Below are 13,899 nucleotides of genomic sequence, written 5' to 3' on the forward strand. Positions count from 1 at the left end.
AAAATGCCCGAGAAACTGTTGTGCTGTTGGTTGTCACAATAGACGAGACAGTTCTTCAAAGATATCATTCTATAGAATACCTGCTGAAAAGATGAGAAAAGATTGATGCCGGTCAAACATAGCTTCTCGTCAGTACGAGAGTCATTGAACCGGAGCAGATTTTTTACAATGTCCGAGACCTATTGTGCTGATGGTTGTAACAATAGACGTGACAGTTCTTCCATTAGATCATTCTATGAAATACAGATGTGATTTTTCCATTCATAGGGAGAATTTCATCTTTTTAAATTGCATGGATTAAAAAAAATATATATTTCCATTTTTCCACAATATTCCGACCCAACCCTTGCCAGAATCCGCACCCGTTCATTTTTCCGGTCCGACTTTTGCAAGCAAGGCGGAAAATCTGATACGTGTCTGTTGATTGATGAAATGAAAACATTTGTTGTATATGAGGTAGTTTAATAGGCCATTTGCAGTCACTGTGATTTGACGGGCGCGCTTGCGGACCATCGCTCTCGCCAATCTGCACTATCCAGAACGAAAAATCACACGTGTAAAATTTGTTACGGGAAGAAATACATAGATATTGAAAGACATCGCTAATTTTGTGTATTCTTGACCAATGCAATTGCGCACTTCAGCGCTCATGAAAACTGATCCAGCGCAGTGAACCACAGCTTGACGTCTTTTTTTTTTTAACATGGAAGCACACGGTCTGCTGCTCAGCCTAATACTTCTACTTCCTAGTTTACCTGACACCGCCCCCCCTCCGGCTCTTAAACTCATAATTACAAACACCGTCCACCACCAGTGGTTTAGTTGGCAACACAGTCTGGGCAACGTAGTGCAAAGAGAGAGAGACATTCTGCTTATGTTAACTCTCGATAATAATGGTAAAAGTAAAAAACAAAAAAAAGTGCTGCTGCTTTAATGAATGTTGGGGTATGTAAACAATAGAAGAAAAAGTGGTGAAAATTGATGAGATTTTCTCTTTTTTTGAGTTAAAAATGTCTGGTCTGAAGCCTAAGTAGAAAATACAGGATGAGATTGTGTATAATGTTAAAATTCCACATTGGCATGGCCTGATCGAGGATGAAAGCACAGACAATACAGTGCACCTAAGCTAATTCTGTATTTTAAATATAAGAAGCAACATAACATGAATCTTAAAACTGTTTGGGATGTATTTTGTAGGAATAGATGTTAATATCCCTCTATTTATGCATATTTCAGCTCCGATGAGGCTCTGTGAGATGTTCAAATAAGTGATGGCACCCTATCAAGTGGGCTTCCTTCCGTCATCAAGTGTTTCGCTGATAGGCCCACGACACTCTTGAGAGGGTTCACCAGTGAATCCCAGTGTCCCGGGTTCACCCCTAAGTGCCATCAATAACATAACATTAACCTTAAAAATGTTTGGGAGCACCATTTTATGACTTTTATACAATTTCAAACTCTTCTGTGTAAATCTCGACCTATTCACCAGATACACGTGTATATCCGATTGTCCAAGACAAGTGGAAGTGAATTGACAATCAAATTTCTTATCGGCGAAAATATGGACTTCGGCTTTAAATGTAGATCCTCTATCCCAACTGTTTCAAATTTTAAATTTGTCCACGTACCGTCGCTTATTATCAGCTTCTTAATGTTTAACGCTATTGGACAAAACTCTGGGTGTCATGCGATAAGACATATTTTCATTTCGTCTCAATGGAATTAACATGCAACAATACTTTGTTTGCTTCATAATATGGCGACATAAACAAAAAGCACATGATTTTATGACGTATAGGTGCAGAAGCTCTATAGTCATTGTAGTGAATAGTCTACAAAATAGCAATTTACAACCCAGTTATAATACTCTGGTACTTTCCATTATAGTGAGTCTTTATTTGGTTTTGAAGGTTTTTCTTCAAATTAATTTATATGAATACATTTTTAGAGCAGGTTTGTTTTGGTTTGGTTTGGTTCGGCTGAAATAACCATTCAACACATCACCGCTTTTCTAACTAAATGTACTTCCAGAGGTGATAGTGACCTGAAAATTTCAGCAGACATTGAGAACAACCCTAGGAATCCATACATTCAAAGAATGACAAATAAGATCAGAAATTAAGTTATGTGTAAAAATGTTAAATGACAGAGAAAACGTATTGAACAAATAAAGGAAAGGGAGGTTTTAAAAGGGATGGAAAGAAAAACTTCTCAATCATCAAACATCAATCCAGCCCCTTGTCAGTGCTAATTAATGTGACGCTAACCCTAATCACTTGCTTCATTCCTAAAGGAGGGCATACAAAAACCTGTCCTTGCTGAGGTTTGAGTCGAGATAGATCTCATGATGGGTACGAGCAGACCGCTTTCTCAAGACCATCGCAACCAATTTGTTGGAAAACGTAACAATGGCATTGATTTAAAAAAAAAAAAAAAAAAAAGAAAAAAAATGCATATCTATGCTCTTGAATATTCTTGTAAGCGTGATTGGGGCCATAATACGTAAGTGGAAAGCCACTCATACAAGAGAAACCGTGAGTAGTGTACTGGGGAGAACAAAATCGTCAAAACTTGTTTAAGGTTTGCTGAACATTTGGACGAGACAGTTAAATACCGAGAGAATATAGTCTTATCAAATGACAGCAATTTTAACCATTAAGCAAATTTAACTGCCATAGTGGACACCACTTTAAAGGAAAAGTGGTACTGCACATGACCCTAAAAACACCATACCAACAGTGAAGTTCGAAGGTGGGAACATGACTGCGTTGGTCTACTTTTCAGCAAATGGTATTGATAAACTTCAGATTATGGAAGGAAGGCTGACTGGCCAAATCTACCCAGACATTCTAGACCAGGGCTACTCAATGTGTCGATCGCGTGATGGCGTGCCCAAAAAAAAAAAGACGTCAGCCAATGTGCCCTCTAAACTGCACGCGTACATAATTGGGCACTGCTGATGTGGTCTCTGCGCAGAGATATTCTGCGTTGCACACAAAAAAAATCCAACTCAAATTGAAAGTATAATATTACAACTATTCAGTTTGTGACATTTTGCAATGTGATTCAATGAGTGAGGGATGTCTGGTTGCTACATCCAATGGCAAAATTCACATATGTACAAATGTTACAGTACTTACGCAGCCCATCATTGTGGTTGAAAATGACAGCGTCCAGCACTGGTGCTTTAGTTAGGAACACGGTCTGGGCAACGCAGACCAAAGACATGCTCCTTATGTTTACTCTCAATAATAATGGCAAAAGTAAAAATAGAAATGCTGTTGCTTTAAGATGCATTGAATGTCAGCGTATGTGAATAATAGAACAAAAAGTGGGTAACCCTTGACCCCCTGTCGGTAGATCGCGAGAGGCTGGCTGTTGAAAACTAGCTCTTGGGGTAAAAAAGTCTGGCCACAGCTGTTCTAGACAAAAGTATGCTGCCATCTACGAGGATGAATATTAAACAAGGGTAGCCTTTCCAGCAGGGTAAAAACCCAAAACATACTGCCAAGCAAACTCTCAATTTATTTCAAAGAAAAAGCAAAGTTGCACTTATGGCCCAGCCAATCACCTGACTTGAATCCAATTGAATAATTATCGAAAGAAGACTGACTTTATTTGTTCTATAAGTGTTCAATAAGTGTCGTTCATTAAACTATTTGTAATGATAGATTAGATGCAAACCAAGTTACGTTAAATCCGTTCATGAGCTAGTCAATGGGACACTTTTTTGTGTGTGTGTGTGTGTGTGTGTTGTGTGTGTGTGTGTGTGTGTGTGTGTGTGTGTGTCTGTGTGTGTGTGTGTGTGTGTGTGTGTCTGTGTGTGTGTCCCCCCCCCCCCCCCCCCCCCCCCTGTCCGTGTTCTGTTTGGCTGTTAGATCAAGCAGAATGGAGAATCTGCATCCCATTTTATGCCGGAACAGTTTTACTGTGTCACACTTGAGTTTTTGAGATTTCTCAGTATTTTTAATTGAAGTTTGTTGAGAATCAATCAAACAGAAGAGAATCTTTAAACAGACAAGCAGTACAAAGTCAAAGCGCTAATTGTAAACTGAATGAGAAAAGTAAATTATTAGATATCTATAACAGGAAAGAAATTTGTTTTTTGCATGACACTAACGCCACACCCTTTGAAGGAAGGAGGGCACAAGATGGGACAGGACAAGGACAAGAGAAGAACCATGTAGGACAAGGGTTGTGAACGTAGCTATACAACTGAAATGTGGTGGGACTGACTAAGCGAATTAAAGAAGTCTACAGAGCAAGAATTTTAATGCGGGGGATACTTAAGTAATTTGCCCATACATGAGTTATTTGTCAAAATAAGTGAGCTGCGCCACACCCAGTGAAAGTATCCCAGAGGTGCAAGTGAATTCTCACTGATGTGCATGCAAAAAGGCTGACACAAAATTTCTATAATTGCTGTGCCTACAACACGGAAGCTAAGTACAGCACCTAATCAATCTAGAAGGACCGGGGGTCCAGCTGAGAGCAACCCGGTGGACAGGACACATCCAAACCTGAGGGACCCAGGGCGTTCCACCGGCCCATCTGAAGCGCCCTGACAACTGGCCACTTGTCGTTGGCCGCAGTGCCCCAATGGCACCACCACCTCCAGTCTCTCCCCACAACCACTATCCGGCCCCCAGCCCAAGGGAAAAAAGAAGCCCCCCTCCACAACCCACAAGGCCCGTTATAAAGATAGTCCCAGCCCAGCTCCAGGACAGGAGAATGTCCCTTATTTGTCAGAAAAGTTGGGTGTACAGTGAAGAAAAGTATTTGAGCACCCTGCTACATTGCAAGTTCTCCCACTTAGAAAACATGGAGGGGTCTGAAATTTTCATCGTAGGTGCATGTCTACTGTGAGAGAGATAATCTAAAAAGAAAAATCCAGAAATCACAATGCATGATTTTTTTTTTTAACGATTTGTGTGATACAGCTGCACATAAGTATTTGAACACCTGTCTCTCAGCTAGAATTCTGACCCTCAAAAACCTCTTAGTCCGCTTTTAAAAGTCCACCTCCACTCCATGTATTATCCTGAATCAGATGCACCTATGTGAGGTTGTTAGCTGCATAAAGACACATGTCCACCCCGTACAATCATTAAGACTCAAACTTGTAACATGGCCAAGACCAAAGAGCTGTCCAAAGACACCAGAGACAAAATTGTACAACTCCACACGTCTAGAAAGGGCTACGGAGAAATTACCAAGCAGTTTGGTGAAAAAAGGTCCACTGTTGGAGCAATCATTAGAAAATGGAGGAAGCTAAACATGACGATATATCTCAATCAAAGTGGAGCCCCATGCAAGATATCATCTCGTGGCGTCTCAAAGATCCTTAGAAAAGTGAGGAATCAGCCCAGGATTACATGACAGGACTTGGTCAATGACCTGAAAAGAGCTGGGACCACCGCTTCCAAGATGACTGTTGGTAATACACTAAGACGTCATGGTTTGAAATCATGCATGGCACGGAAGTTTCCCCTGCTTAAACCAGCGCATGTCAAGGCCTGCCTTAAGTTTGCCAATGACTATTTGGATGATCCAGAGGAGTCATGGGAGAATTTTTTTTGTGGTCAGATGAGACCAAAATTGAACTTTTTTTTCGTAATTCCACTAACCGTGTTTGGAGGAAGACGAATGATGAGTTCCATCCCAAGAACACCATCCCTACTGTGAATCATGGGGTTGGAAGCATCATGCTTTGGGCAGGGATGAGAATTTTCCGCTGCAAGTTCAGCTTAGTGCTAGCACAAGCACGACTATCATATGCCGTTCTAACTTGCTCGGTAGTGTAATTATTTGCATTTTGCAACATAAACATTAAAACTTGTTTGTGGCAGATTACGCGATTGGACAACAGAGTTATACAGTATAACGATCCAATCGTGTTAGTGGTTAAGTTTCACCATTGCCATATACATGTGTTCTCGGTTCTCAGAAATCGCAGTGTAACTTGTTAGCCAAGTAATGGCAGATTGGACTTAGATGGCGCGAACTGAGCGAGGGTGTGTTCAAAGTTTTACGATGGCGAAAGTGTTAGAAAAAAAGGAAGAAGATTGAGCAAGGGCAATTGACAAGGATGCTGGAATCAAAAACTGTTTCAGATGGGCATGGCTTGAAAAAAGTGTAACCGTGCAGATAGGACCGAAAATGGTATCATGTCTAACCGAACACATACAAAAAGTGGACATTCCCGGCAAAGTGCTGTGCACGCTGTGTTCCGATAGGAGCAAAAAATATCCAGGAGGAAACTCAATCCTCAATCATTCTCTTCCCTGTTTGGGGGTGTTTTTTCTGAACATGGGAAAGGACCACTGCACTGTATTAAGGACAGGATGACCGCGGCCATGTATTGTGAGATTTTGGGGAACAAGCTCTTTCCCTCAGTCAGAGCATTGAAGATGGGTTGTGGCTGGATCTTTCAACACGACAATGACCCGAAGCACATATACCAGGGAAACCAAGGAGTGGCTCCGTAAGAAGAATATCAAGGTTCTGGCGTGGCCTAGCCAGTCTCCAGAGCTAAACCCAGTAGAAAATCTTTCGAGGGAGCTGAAACTAGATATAGAGATTATCTGTGTGGAGGAGTGGGCCAAAATCTGTCCTGCAGTGTGTGCAATCCTGGTGAACAACGACAGGAAACGTTTGACCTAAGTAAAAGCAAACAAGAGCTACTGTACCAAATATTAACATTGGTTTTCTCAGGTGTTCAAATACTTATTTGCACCTGTGTCACCCACATAAATTAACAAATCATACATTGTGTTTTCTGGATTTTTTCTTTTTAGATTAGTTCTCTCACAGTGGACATGCACCTACGATTAAAATTTCAGACCCCTCCATGATTTCTAACTGGGAGAAGTTGCAATATAGCCGAGTATTCAAATACTTATTTTCTTCACTGTATCGGGAGACCCGAAAAGAGGTTGATAAGGGACGGCATGGCCCACGAGAGGGGAGCCCTCATGCCCAGTAGCCATCTAGCCTGGGGCCAACAGCTTCTCGAGCATCCCCATAAAACATAGTGGAAAAAAATCCACCTCCTCCCATTACTAGTCACTGGGGGGATGGCAGGCTCAAGCCTGTTAACCTGTGAACCCAAGTGGTGTAATACATTTTAAATCTCAAGGCAATGTTGCTAGGGAATACTGCTTAACTCCTGCTTAACAGGCAGGCAGCACCCACCCCCACCACACCAACTCACAATCCCCAGAGATGGGTGTATGGCTGCATTAAAAATAAAGGGAGGGGGCTGAGTGGGTGAGTAAGTGTAGTGGATTTAAAATCCAAGGGGGCAAGGTGAGCGAAGGGACAGGCTGTACGGACCAGGAAACAGCATCAATGTGCTAAAACCTGGTCTGGCACCGGGACCCCCATAATCCAGTGCCCCCAACCCAATGCCAGAGCCCCAGAAACCCTTCGATGTGGATATATGCCCAAATTTGATAAGTTAGAAAGTATGTACAGTGAGTCGTGTGTGTGTGCTGGGTGATAAAGAGGCCCAATAGCCTGCTGCGGACCATGCAGCCTTCCCACAGGAAGAGGAAGAGGCAAACGCAGGGAACAGTGAAAAGAGGAGGAAGCCGGTCCAAGGAGCAACAAAGTGGGGCCAGCAACCAAAGCAGATGACCCAGGAGCGTGCCAGCTGATACCACTCCAGCAACAACGGGACGTGGACAAGTCACATCACAGAAATAATACTCACCCCACCCCTCCATCTCCATGATCGGGAATTAGTGAAAAAAGTCCCGCCGCCACAGAAGCCGGATCCGAAAACATGTGAAGGGAAGAAAATTCCCACTGGATGCTTATCCTCTTACCATGCAAACCAATCTAAAATGTGTAGGGAAAAGAACAATTTCTCAAGTTAATAATAACAATAAATAACTAAAGTAATATAAATAATCTGACAACAGCAACAACCCTAACAACAAAAAAATACAGAAGTCAGAAAGCACAGAACGTTTTTCTTAGCAGTAGTTAACATGATGAGTAATGACTCTGTAGATTTATCCAGAAGGTCGATTATGGTTAAGTTGCTAAGTATGCGCATTCGAGGGGAAAGTGGAATCCTAAAATCAAAATATGAGTTTGTGTACAATCAAAGACCAAAAGCCTTGAATTGGTATGCATTCCCATATTAGCATGGAAATAGGTGTCTGGGTATTTGTGGTGTATTGCACACATAAACATTGCTGTAAAACGTAAGTAAAGTAAATTTTTTAAAAGGTGTGCTCCTGTTACATCTGGTGTAAAAGTGGCACAGTTTTTGATGGGGGGGGGAAGAACATTATGCCAACAGTGAAGCATGGTGGAGTCAGTGTGATGGTCTGGGGCTGCTTTGCTGCCTCAAGATCAGGACATCTTGCTGTGATTGATGGAACAATGAGTTCTGCAGTGTACCAAAATATCCTGAAGAACGTCCTGCCATCATTTCGTGCTCTCAAACTCAAGCACTCTGGGATCATGCAGCAGGACAATGATCCGAAACACACCAGCAACTCCACCTCTGAATGAATCAAAAAATATGTACATGTAATTAAGATTTTGGATTTGCTAAATCAAAATCCAGATTTAACTCCAATTGAGATGTTGTTGGGTCACCCTAAATGGGCAGTTCGTGCTACAAAATGCTCCATTATGACGAAGTTAAAACAATTCTGCAAATAGGAATGGGAAAAAATTCCTCCAGAGCAATGTGAAAGACTCCTCACCAATTATCACAAATGCTTGATTTCAGTTATTCCTGCCAAGGGTCAAATGTTTTCTGTAAGTCTTCACAAAGTTGCCCTGCTGTAAGTAGTTTTTAGGTGGGGTGGTCTGTTGCACAATGCTGCAGGTAATGCAGGAAAGTTTGTGAGAAGAGCTGCAGAAGCACCTAACTCCAGTTAAATCAGTTCTATTTCAGTTGTCATAATGTAGCTCAGATTAACATTGCCACATTTTTTTTCCAGAACCCTCGTAAGGCTCGAGTCACTCGTAAGTTCATTGTAGTGGAGGGACTGTACATCAACACTGCTGACATCTGTCCTCTTCCTGAACTGGTAATGAAAAAAAAAAGAAAATTATCACCACGTAAAAAAATACCTGACCGTTCATATGAGCGCTTTATAAGGTCTTTAGTGCATTTTGATTTAAAATGATAAATGGGCTTTCACATGCATGACACTTATGTACCTTTTAGCGTTTTCCTTATTTACTGCCAAATGATATCATTAGAAGCAACTGGGGGGGGGGGGGGCCTCAAAATCTTGCACCAAAGTTATGCTGCTCTCTTGTTGACTCACTGACAGTTTCTTGCTTTTACCAAATTGCTGTGACTTAAAGGAAAATGTTCAAAAACCTAGGTATGGTTGGCACTGTGCACAAGTGGTGAGAGGGTCTGCCTCAAAGTTCTAAGGACCAAGTTTCAAATCTTTTCCTTGCCTGTCTAGAGTTTGCATGTTCTCCCTATGTGGGTTTTCGCTTTGCACTCCTCCCACATCCTCTAAACATGCATGGTAAGTTAATTGAATACTCTAAATTTCCCTTTTGAATGTGAGTGTGAATGGTTGTTTGCCCTATGATTGTCTGGCAACCATTTCAGGGTGTACCCGGGCCTCCTCCCTGGAGATTGCTGTGATAGGCTCCAGCACATTCATATGCTATGCCCCACAGGTAGGATATGACCTCGAGTTGGAAGAGAAATTTTGGGAGGAACTATTGTAGATTAAGTAGTTCTGAGCATCCCAGATAGAGTTGTGATTGGTGCAGATTGTAATGGACTTGTTGGTCAAGGAAAAGTAAAGAAGTGATGGGTAAGTACGGCATCCAGGAAAGGAACTTTGAGGTGGAAATGGCAGTAATGAACACTTTTTTCCGGGAGAGGCAGGAACATAGAGTGACCTACAAGAGAGGAGGTAGAAGCCCGCAGGTGGACGATATTTTGTGCAGACGATGTAATCTGAAGGAGGTTCCTGAGTGTAACGTCGTGGTAGGTGAGAGTGTCGCTTGACAACATAGGATGGTGATGTATTGGATGACTGGTGGTGGGGTAGGAAGATTAAGAAGACAAAGGTAGAGCCAGAGAACCATGTGGTGGAAGCTGAGAAAGGAAGAATGTCGTGCGGTCTTTCGGAACGAGGTGAGACAGACTCTATTGACAGGAGGAGCTCCCGGAAGACTTGAGTACTACAGCCAAGGTGATCAGAGAGACAGGCAGACACTTTTCTTTTCAAAGCGGCTGCATAACTAATCCTTGTCGTCGACATTTTTTATCTTAGTTGAAGTTAAATGAAACTCACGGGCAGCCTTTTCTGATGTTTGGTGCAGTAGCAACAAATATGCTACACTAACAATCGTAAAATGCCAAACTCCCGGGGAGGATGTCAGAGAGCTCAGTTTTCATTACCGTAATATATATAAATGTGTAACATAAAACATAAATGAATATCATATCAATATGTATACCGTGTTTTTACCACTATGTACCTGTATATGACTATACAATGTGATTTTATTTTTTATTTCTCATCCATACCTGATTATAATGTGCTCTATTGGATTTTTGAAAATATTTTGGGAAAAAATTGCACATTATATACGAGAAATTAGTTATTTGCTTTCCCTTTCCACTTGAAATCATGTTGCTGTTTTAACAAAATGTATTCATGACTCATAATTATAATATTCCTTTCATGTTGGGTTAACACTGTCATTTATTATCCAGGTAAAACTAAAATACATGTACAAGGTCCGGATTTTCCTGGAGGAGAGCATGTCTTTTGGTGTCTTGGGAGAGCATGGCCGAGGGGTCACAGAACACTTTGGAGTCAATGTAAGTACTTAGAATTTTGTAAAGGATTAATGCAACAATTGGCCAGCTGTTTAAGCATTGCTCTGAGTAATGAGTCGGTTAAGAGTTTTGTGTTGCATTCCAGACTACACTTTTTTTTGTTATTTTTGGCATTTATTTGATTTTTATTGTTTGGACTGATAAAGTATTTGTTTGTGCAGATAGAAGATATTGACCTGATCAGTGCTAACATGGAGAATTCTCTGGCCTCCATTGGAGGTTTTTGCTGCGGACGCTCTTTTGTAATAGACCACCAGGTAAATAAATACAATAAATACATTGTCTATGACAATGAACCTTTCCGACTGGCGATCTTAAGCCCCGCCCCCTTATCTTCAGTTGCCATGTCCCACAAGCTTCAAAAAATCGCGACTGAACAGAGCAGGTTTGAAGTCGATTCTCTATTGCGTATTCCAGATAATTTTGCGGGATGTTTTTTGCCAAATGCAGAAGACTTGTCCAAGAGAGTTCTACAGAGAGGTCTCAACTATTTACTAAGGATATGTACACGGAATTATGATTTTGGACGGAGCAGGACACAAAGTCAGAGTTACAGCGAAATGTTGGTGATTGATGCAAAAAAATTTGCTGCCTCACAAACTTCATATTGAAGTCCAACAGGATAAAATAGTGGAATCATACTGCACATTGAAAGCAAGGTGAGTACTTTTTACTTGGAAAGATCATGAGTAATATGATTGTAGTCTTTATAAGTGAGTTAGGTTTGATTTTCTACAAATGCATTTAAACAATGGTGATTAATTCAGTCAGTACCGTAGTCACCAGATGAAAAAAAATTGACTTGGCTTGTAATCAAACCCAGTGCTCTGTCTTAAAAATCTGATGCCATACTAATGGGCAAATAAACATTTCTCTTGCATGACATCGCGCATTTACGTATCACTAACCCGACTCTTCGGCATATAACATGACACACTTCATTCAGCAGGTCAATGATACACTAACAAAGTGAAAGTTGTTCTCCTGCAATGTATAAAGCACTGATAATAATTAAATCAAACTCAGAGAATATACTTCTCCCTCACTTACCTTCGAACATACAGCCTTGTGTTCGTTGATATTGTTAACATTTAGGTGTACGTGCGCTCTTCCGCAAGCCTTAATCCATCGAGACATATCGTCAACTGTGTTTTAGGCTCTGGAAAATTAACCAACCGGGCCCCTTGTAACCTAACAGGATATCTTTCATATGAATTTCACATTCCCCAAGCACATCTGAGGACCATTTTCTTTGTAACATTAACTTTTCCAAGCGCACACTACTGACAACCAGTATTGCTTGTGGGACAACATGGCGGCAGAGGCATGTCAAGCTGGGGTTAAGACAATGTGTCTATCTGATTGGCTATTATTGTACGAGTGTCGGAAAGGTCCATTATGCTTATGCCAACAAGTTAGTATTTGTTCGTGTACCCCAGTGGTATAACAGGTAATTTCCTTTTTTCTTGGCACTATAAGAAAGAGTGGAGTTTTAGCTTTTGATATGAAAAGTTTTTTAATTTCCATGCAATCACTTTTCATTCAGGCTCTTAAACAACTGTTCAATCAACATTTGTTTTCACAAATAGTGAGGAAATTGTCCCTGTCACACTCCTCCTCGTGTTCTTAATTTTGTAAAGATTTTCAAACTGTGGTGCGTGGATTGTTCCAGCACCCCCCAGAGCCTTTTAAATTGTCAACATTAGCACCAATATTCCCTCTAATTTTTTGTCTCAGACACACTGACACAATAAGTCCCTGAGCGGTGCTCTGTTTTGTTTTGTTTTTAGAAAAGGCTTAACAGCAGCTACTTTAAGAGCTTTAGGAAACTCGCTAGACTGAAGTGAGCAATTGAGTGTTGCAAATCAACTAGCACTAATTTCACAATAGTTTTGAAAAAGTCAGAAGGTATTGAGTCAAGACATCTTATTGATGGTTTCAGCTGGTGAAAAATTTTCTCCATAGTTTTTTGGCCGACTGTATCAAATTGTGACATAGTAATAAAGCTTTCCGTATTTGGCTTCAAATAAAGTATCGTATCGTTTTGCTGATTTGTGCTGATATTTAACCTGATTGTATTTTTTCACAAAAATAACAGGCAAACTCATTGCATTTACAAGGTGTTTCAAGTTCTGGAGGTATCTGATCGGGGGGGGGGGGTGACCTTGTCAACCACAGCAAGCAGAGGATGAGTATTGTTGAGGTTCTTATGATTTCAGAAAAGTGTTGGTGACTAGCCCTTATCAGCTAATGATTAAAATTACAAAGACACTCTCTTAAGAGGTCATAGTCGATTTGGAGTTTAGTTTTTCCACACTTGTGTTCTGCTTTCCTACATTTTGATTTAAAGATATTAACCATCATTGTGCTCCTCCATGATGTTTTCGGTTGCCTCAAGATGATCTTGGTTTTAACAGGAGTGAGAGCATTCGTGGAATTTGAGATTTTTGAGGCGAAATAGTCCAATTCATCAATTCTCTCAGCATTCACAGTTTGTGGCACAGCTATCGTCTCCATAAGTTTAGTGGCAGTACTCTCATTTATGTACCTTTTTTTAGTAGACATTTAATTTGTCTGAACTTTTGGAAGAATCTATAGTTCCAAAAATACATAAAAATGGTCATAAATAGCCATATGCTTAATGTCAATCCTTAGAGATGACCTGGTCTAAGATCTGACCTTGAGTGTGAGTTGGACTCTTATGTTGATCGAGGTCAAATGTGTCTAGTATGGCAAAGAGTTCTTTGGAATTTATTTACATGTTGTTGTCAACATGAAAGTTAAAGTCTTCTGTTCTGAAAAAATAGCTGTAATTGGTACAAATAATTGACAGCAGTCATGAAAAATCTTACATACATTTTCTATTATATCTTGGAGGTCTATAAATTATAGCAACAATAAACTTCAGGTCACTTTTAACTAAAAAAAAAAACACCAATATTCAAAATAGCTAAAATCACACTTTTTTTTTACACTGAAATACTTCCGTATTCCGCAATTGTATTTTTTCACTTTTTATACTTTCACTTTTTATATTTATAATACTTTGTTTTTCG

At 40.5% G+C, this 13,899-nt stretch overlaps 1 protein-coding gene across 4 annotated transcripts in view; it reads left to right on the forward strand.

Moving 5' to 3' along the window:
- sptlc1 (serine palmitoyltransferase, long chain base subunit 1) overlaps window positions 1–13,899 on the forward strand; it is a 94,082-nt gene that overhangs the window by 51,472 nt on the left and 28,711 nt on the right. For all 4 annotated transcript variants that reach the window (XM_061800832.1, XM_061800834.1, XM_061800831.1 and 1 more), the window contains 3 exons: window positions 8,964–9,053; window positions 10,718–10,825; window positions 11,005–11,100. In XM_061800832.1, the coding sequence (XP_061656816.1) occupies window positions 8,964–9,053; window positions 10,718–10,825; window positions 11,005–11,100 (294 nt within the window). The remainder of the gene's footprint in view (window positions 1–8,963; window positions 9,054–10,717; window positions 10,826–11,004; window positions 11,101–13,899) is intronic.

This window comes from Syngnathoides biaculeatus, chromosome 17 (assembly GCF_019802595.1).
Source record: "Syngnathoides biaculeatus isolate LvHL_M chromosome 17, ASM1980259v1, whole genome shotgun sequence".
In the NCBI taxonomy this organism is placed as follows: Eukaryota; Metazoa; Chordata; class Actinopteri; order Syngnathiformes; family Syngnathidae; genus Syngnathoides; species Syngnathoides biaculeatus.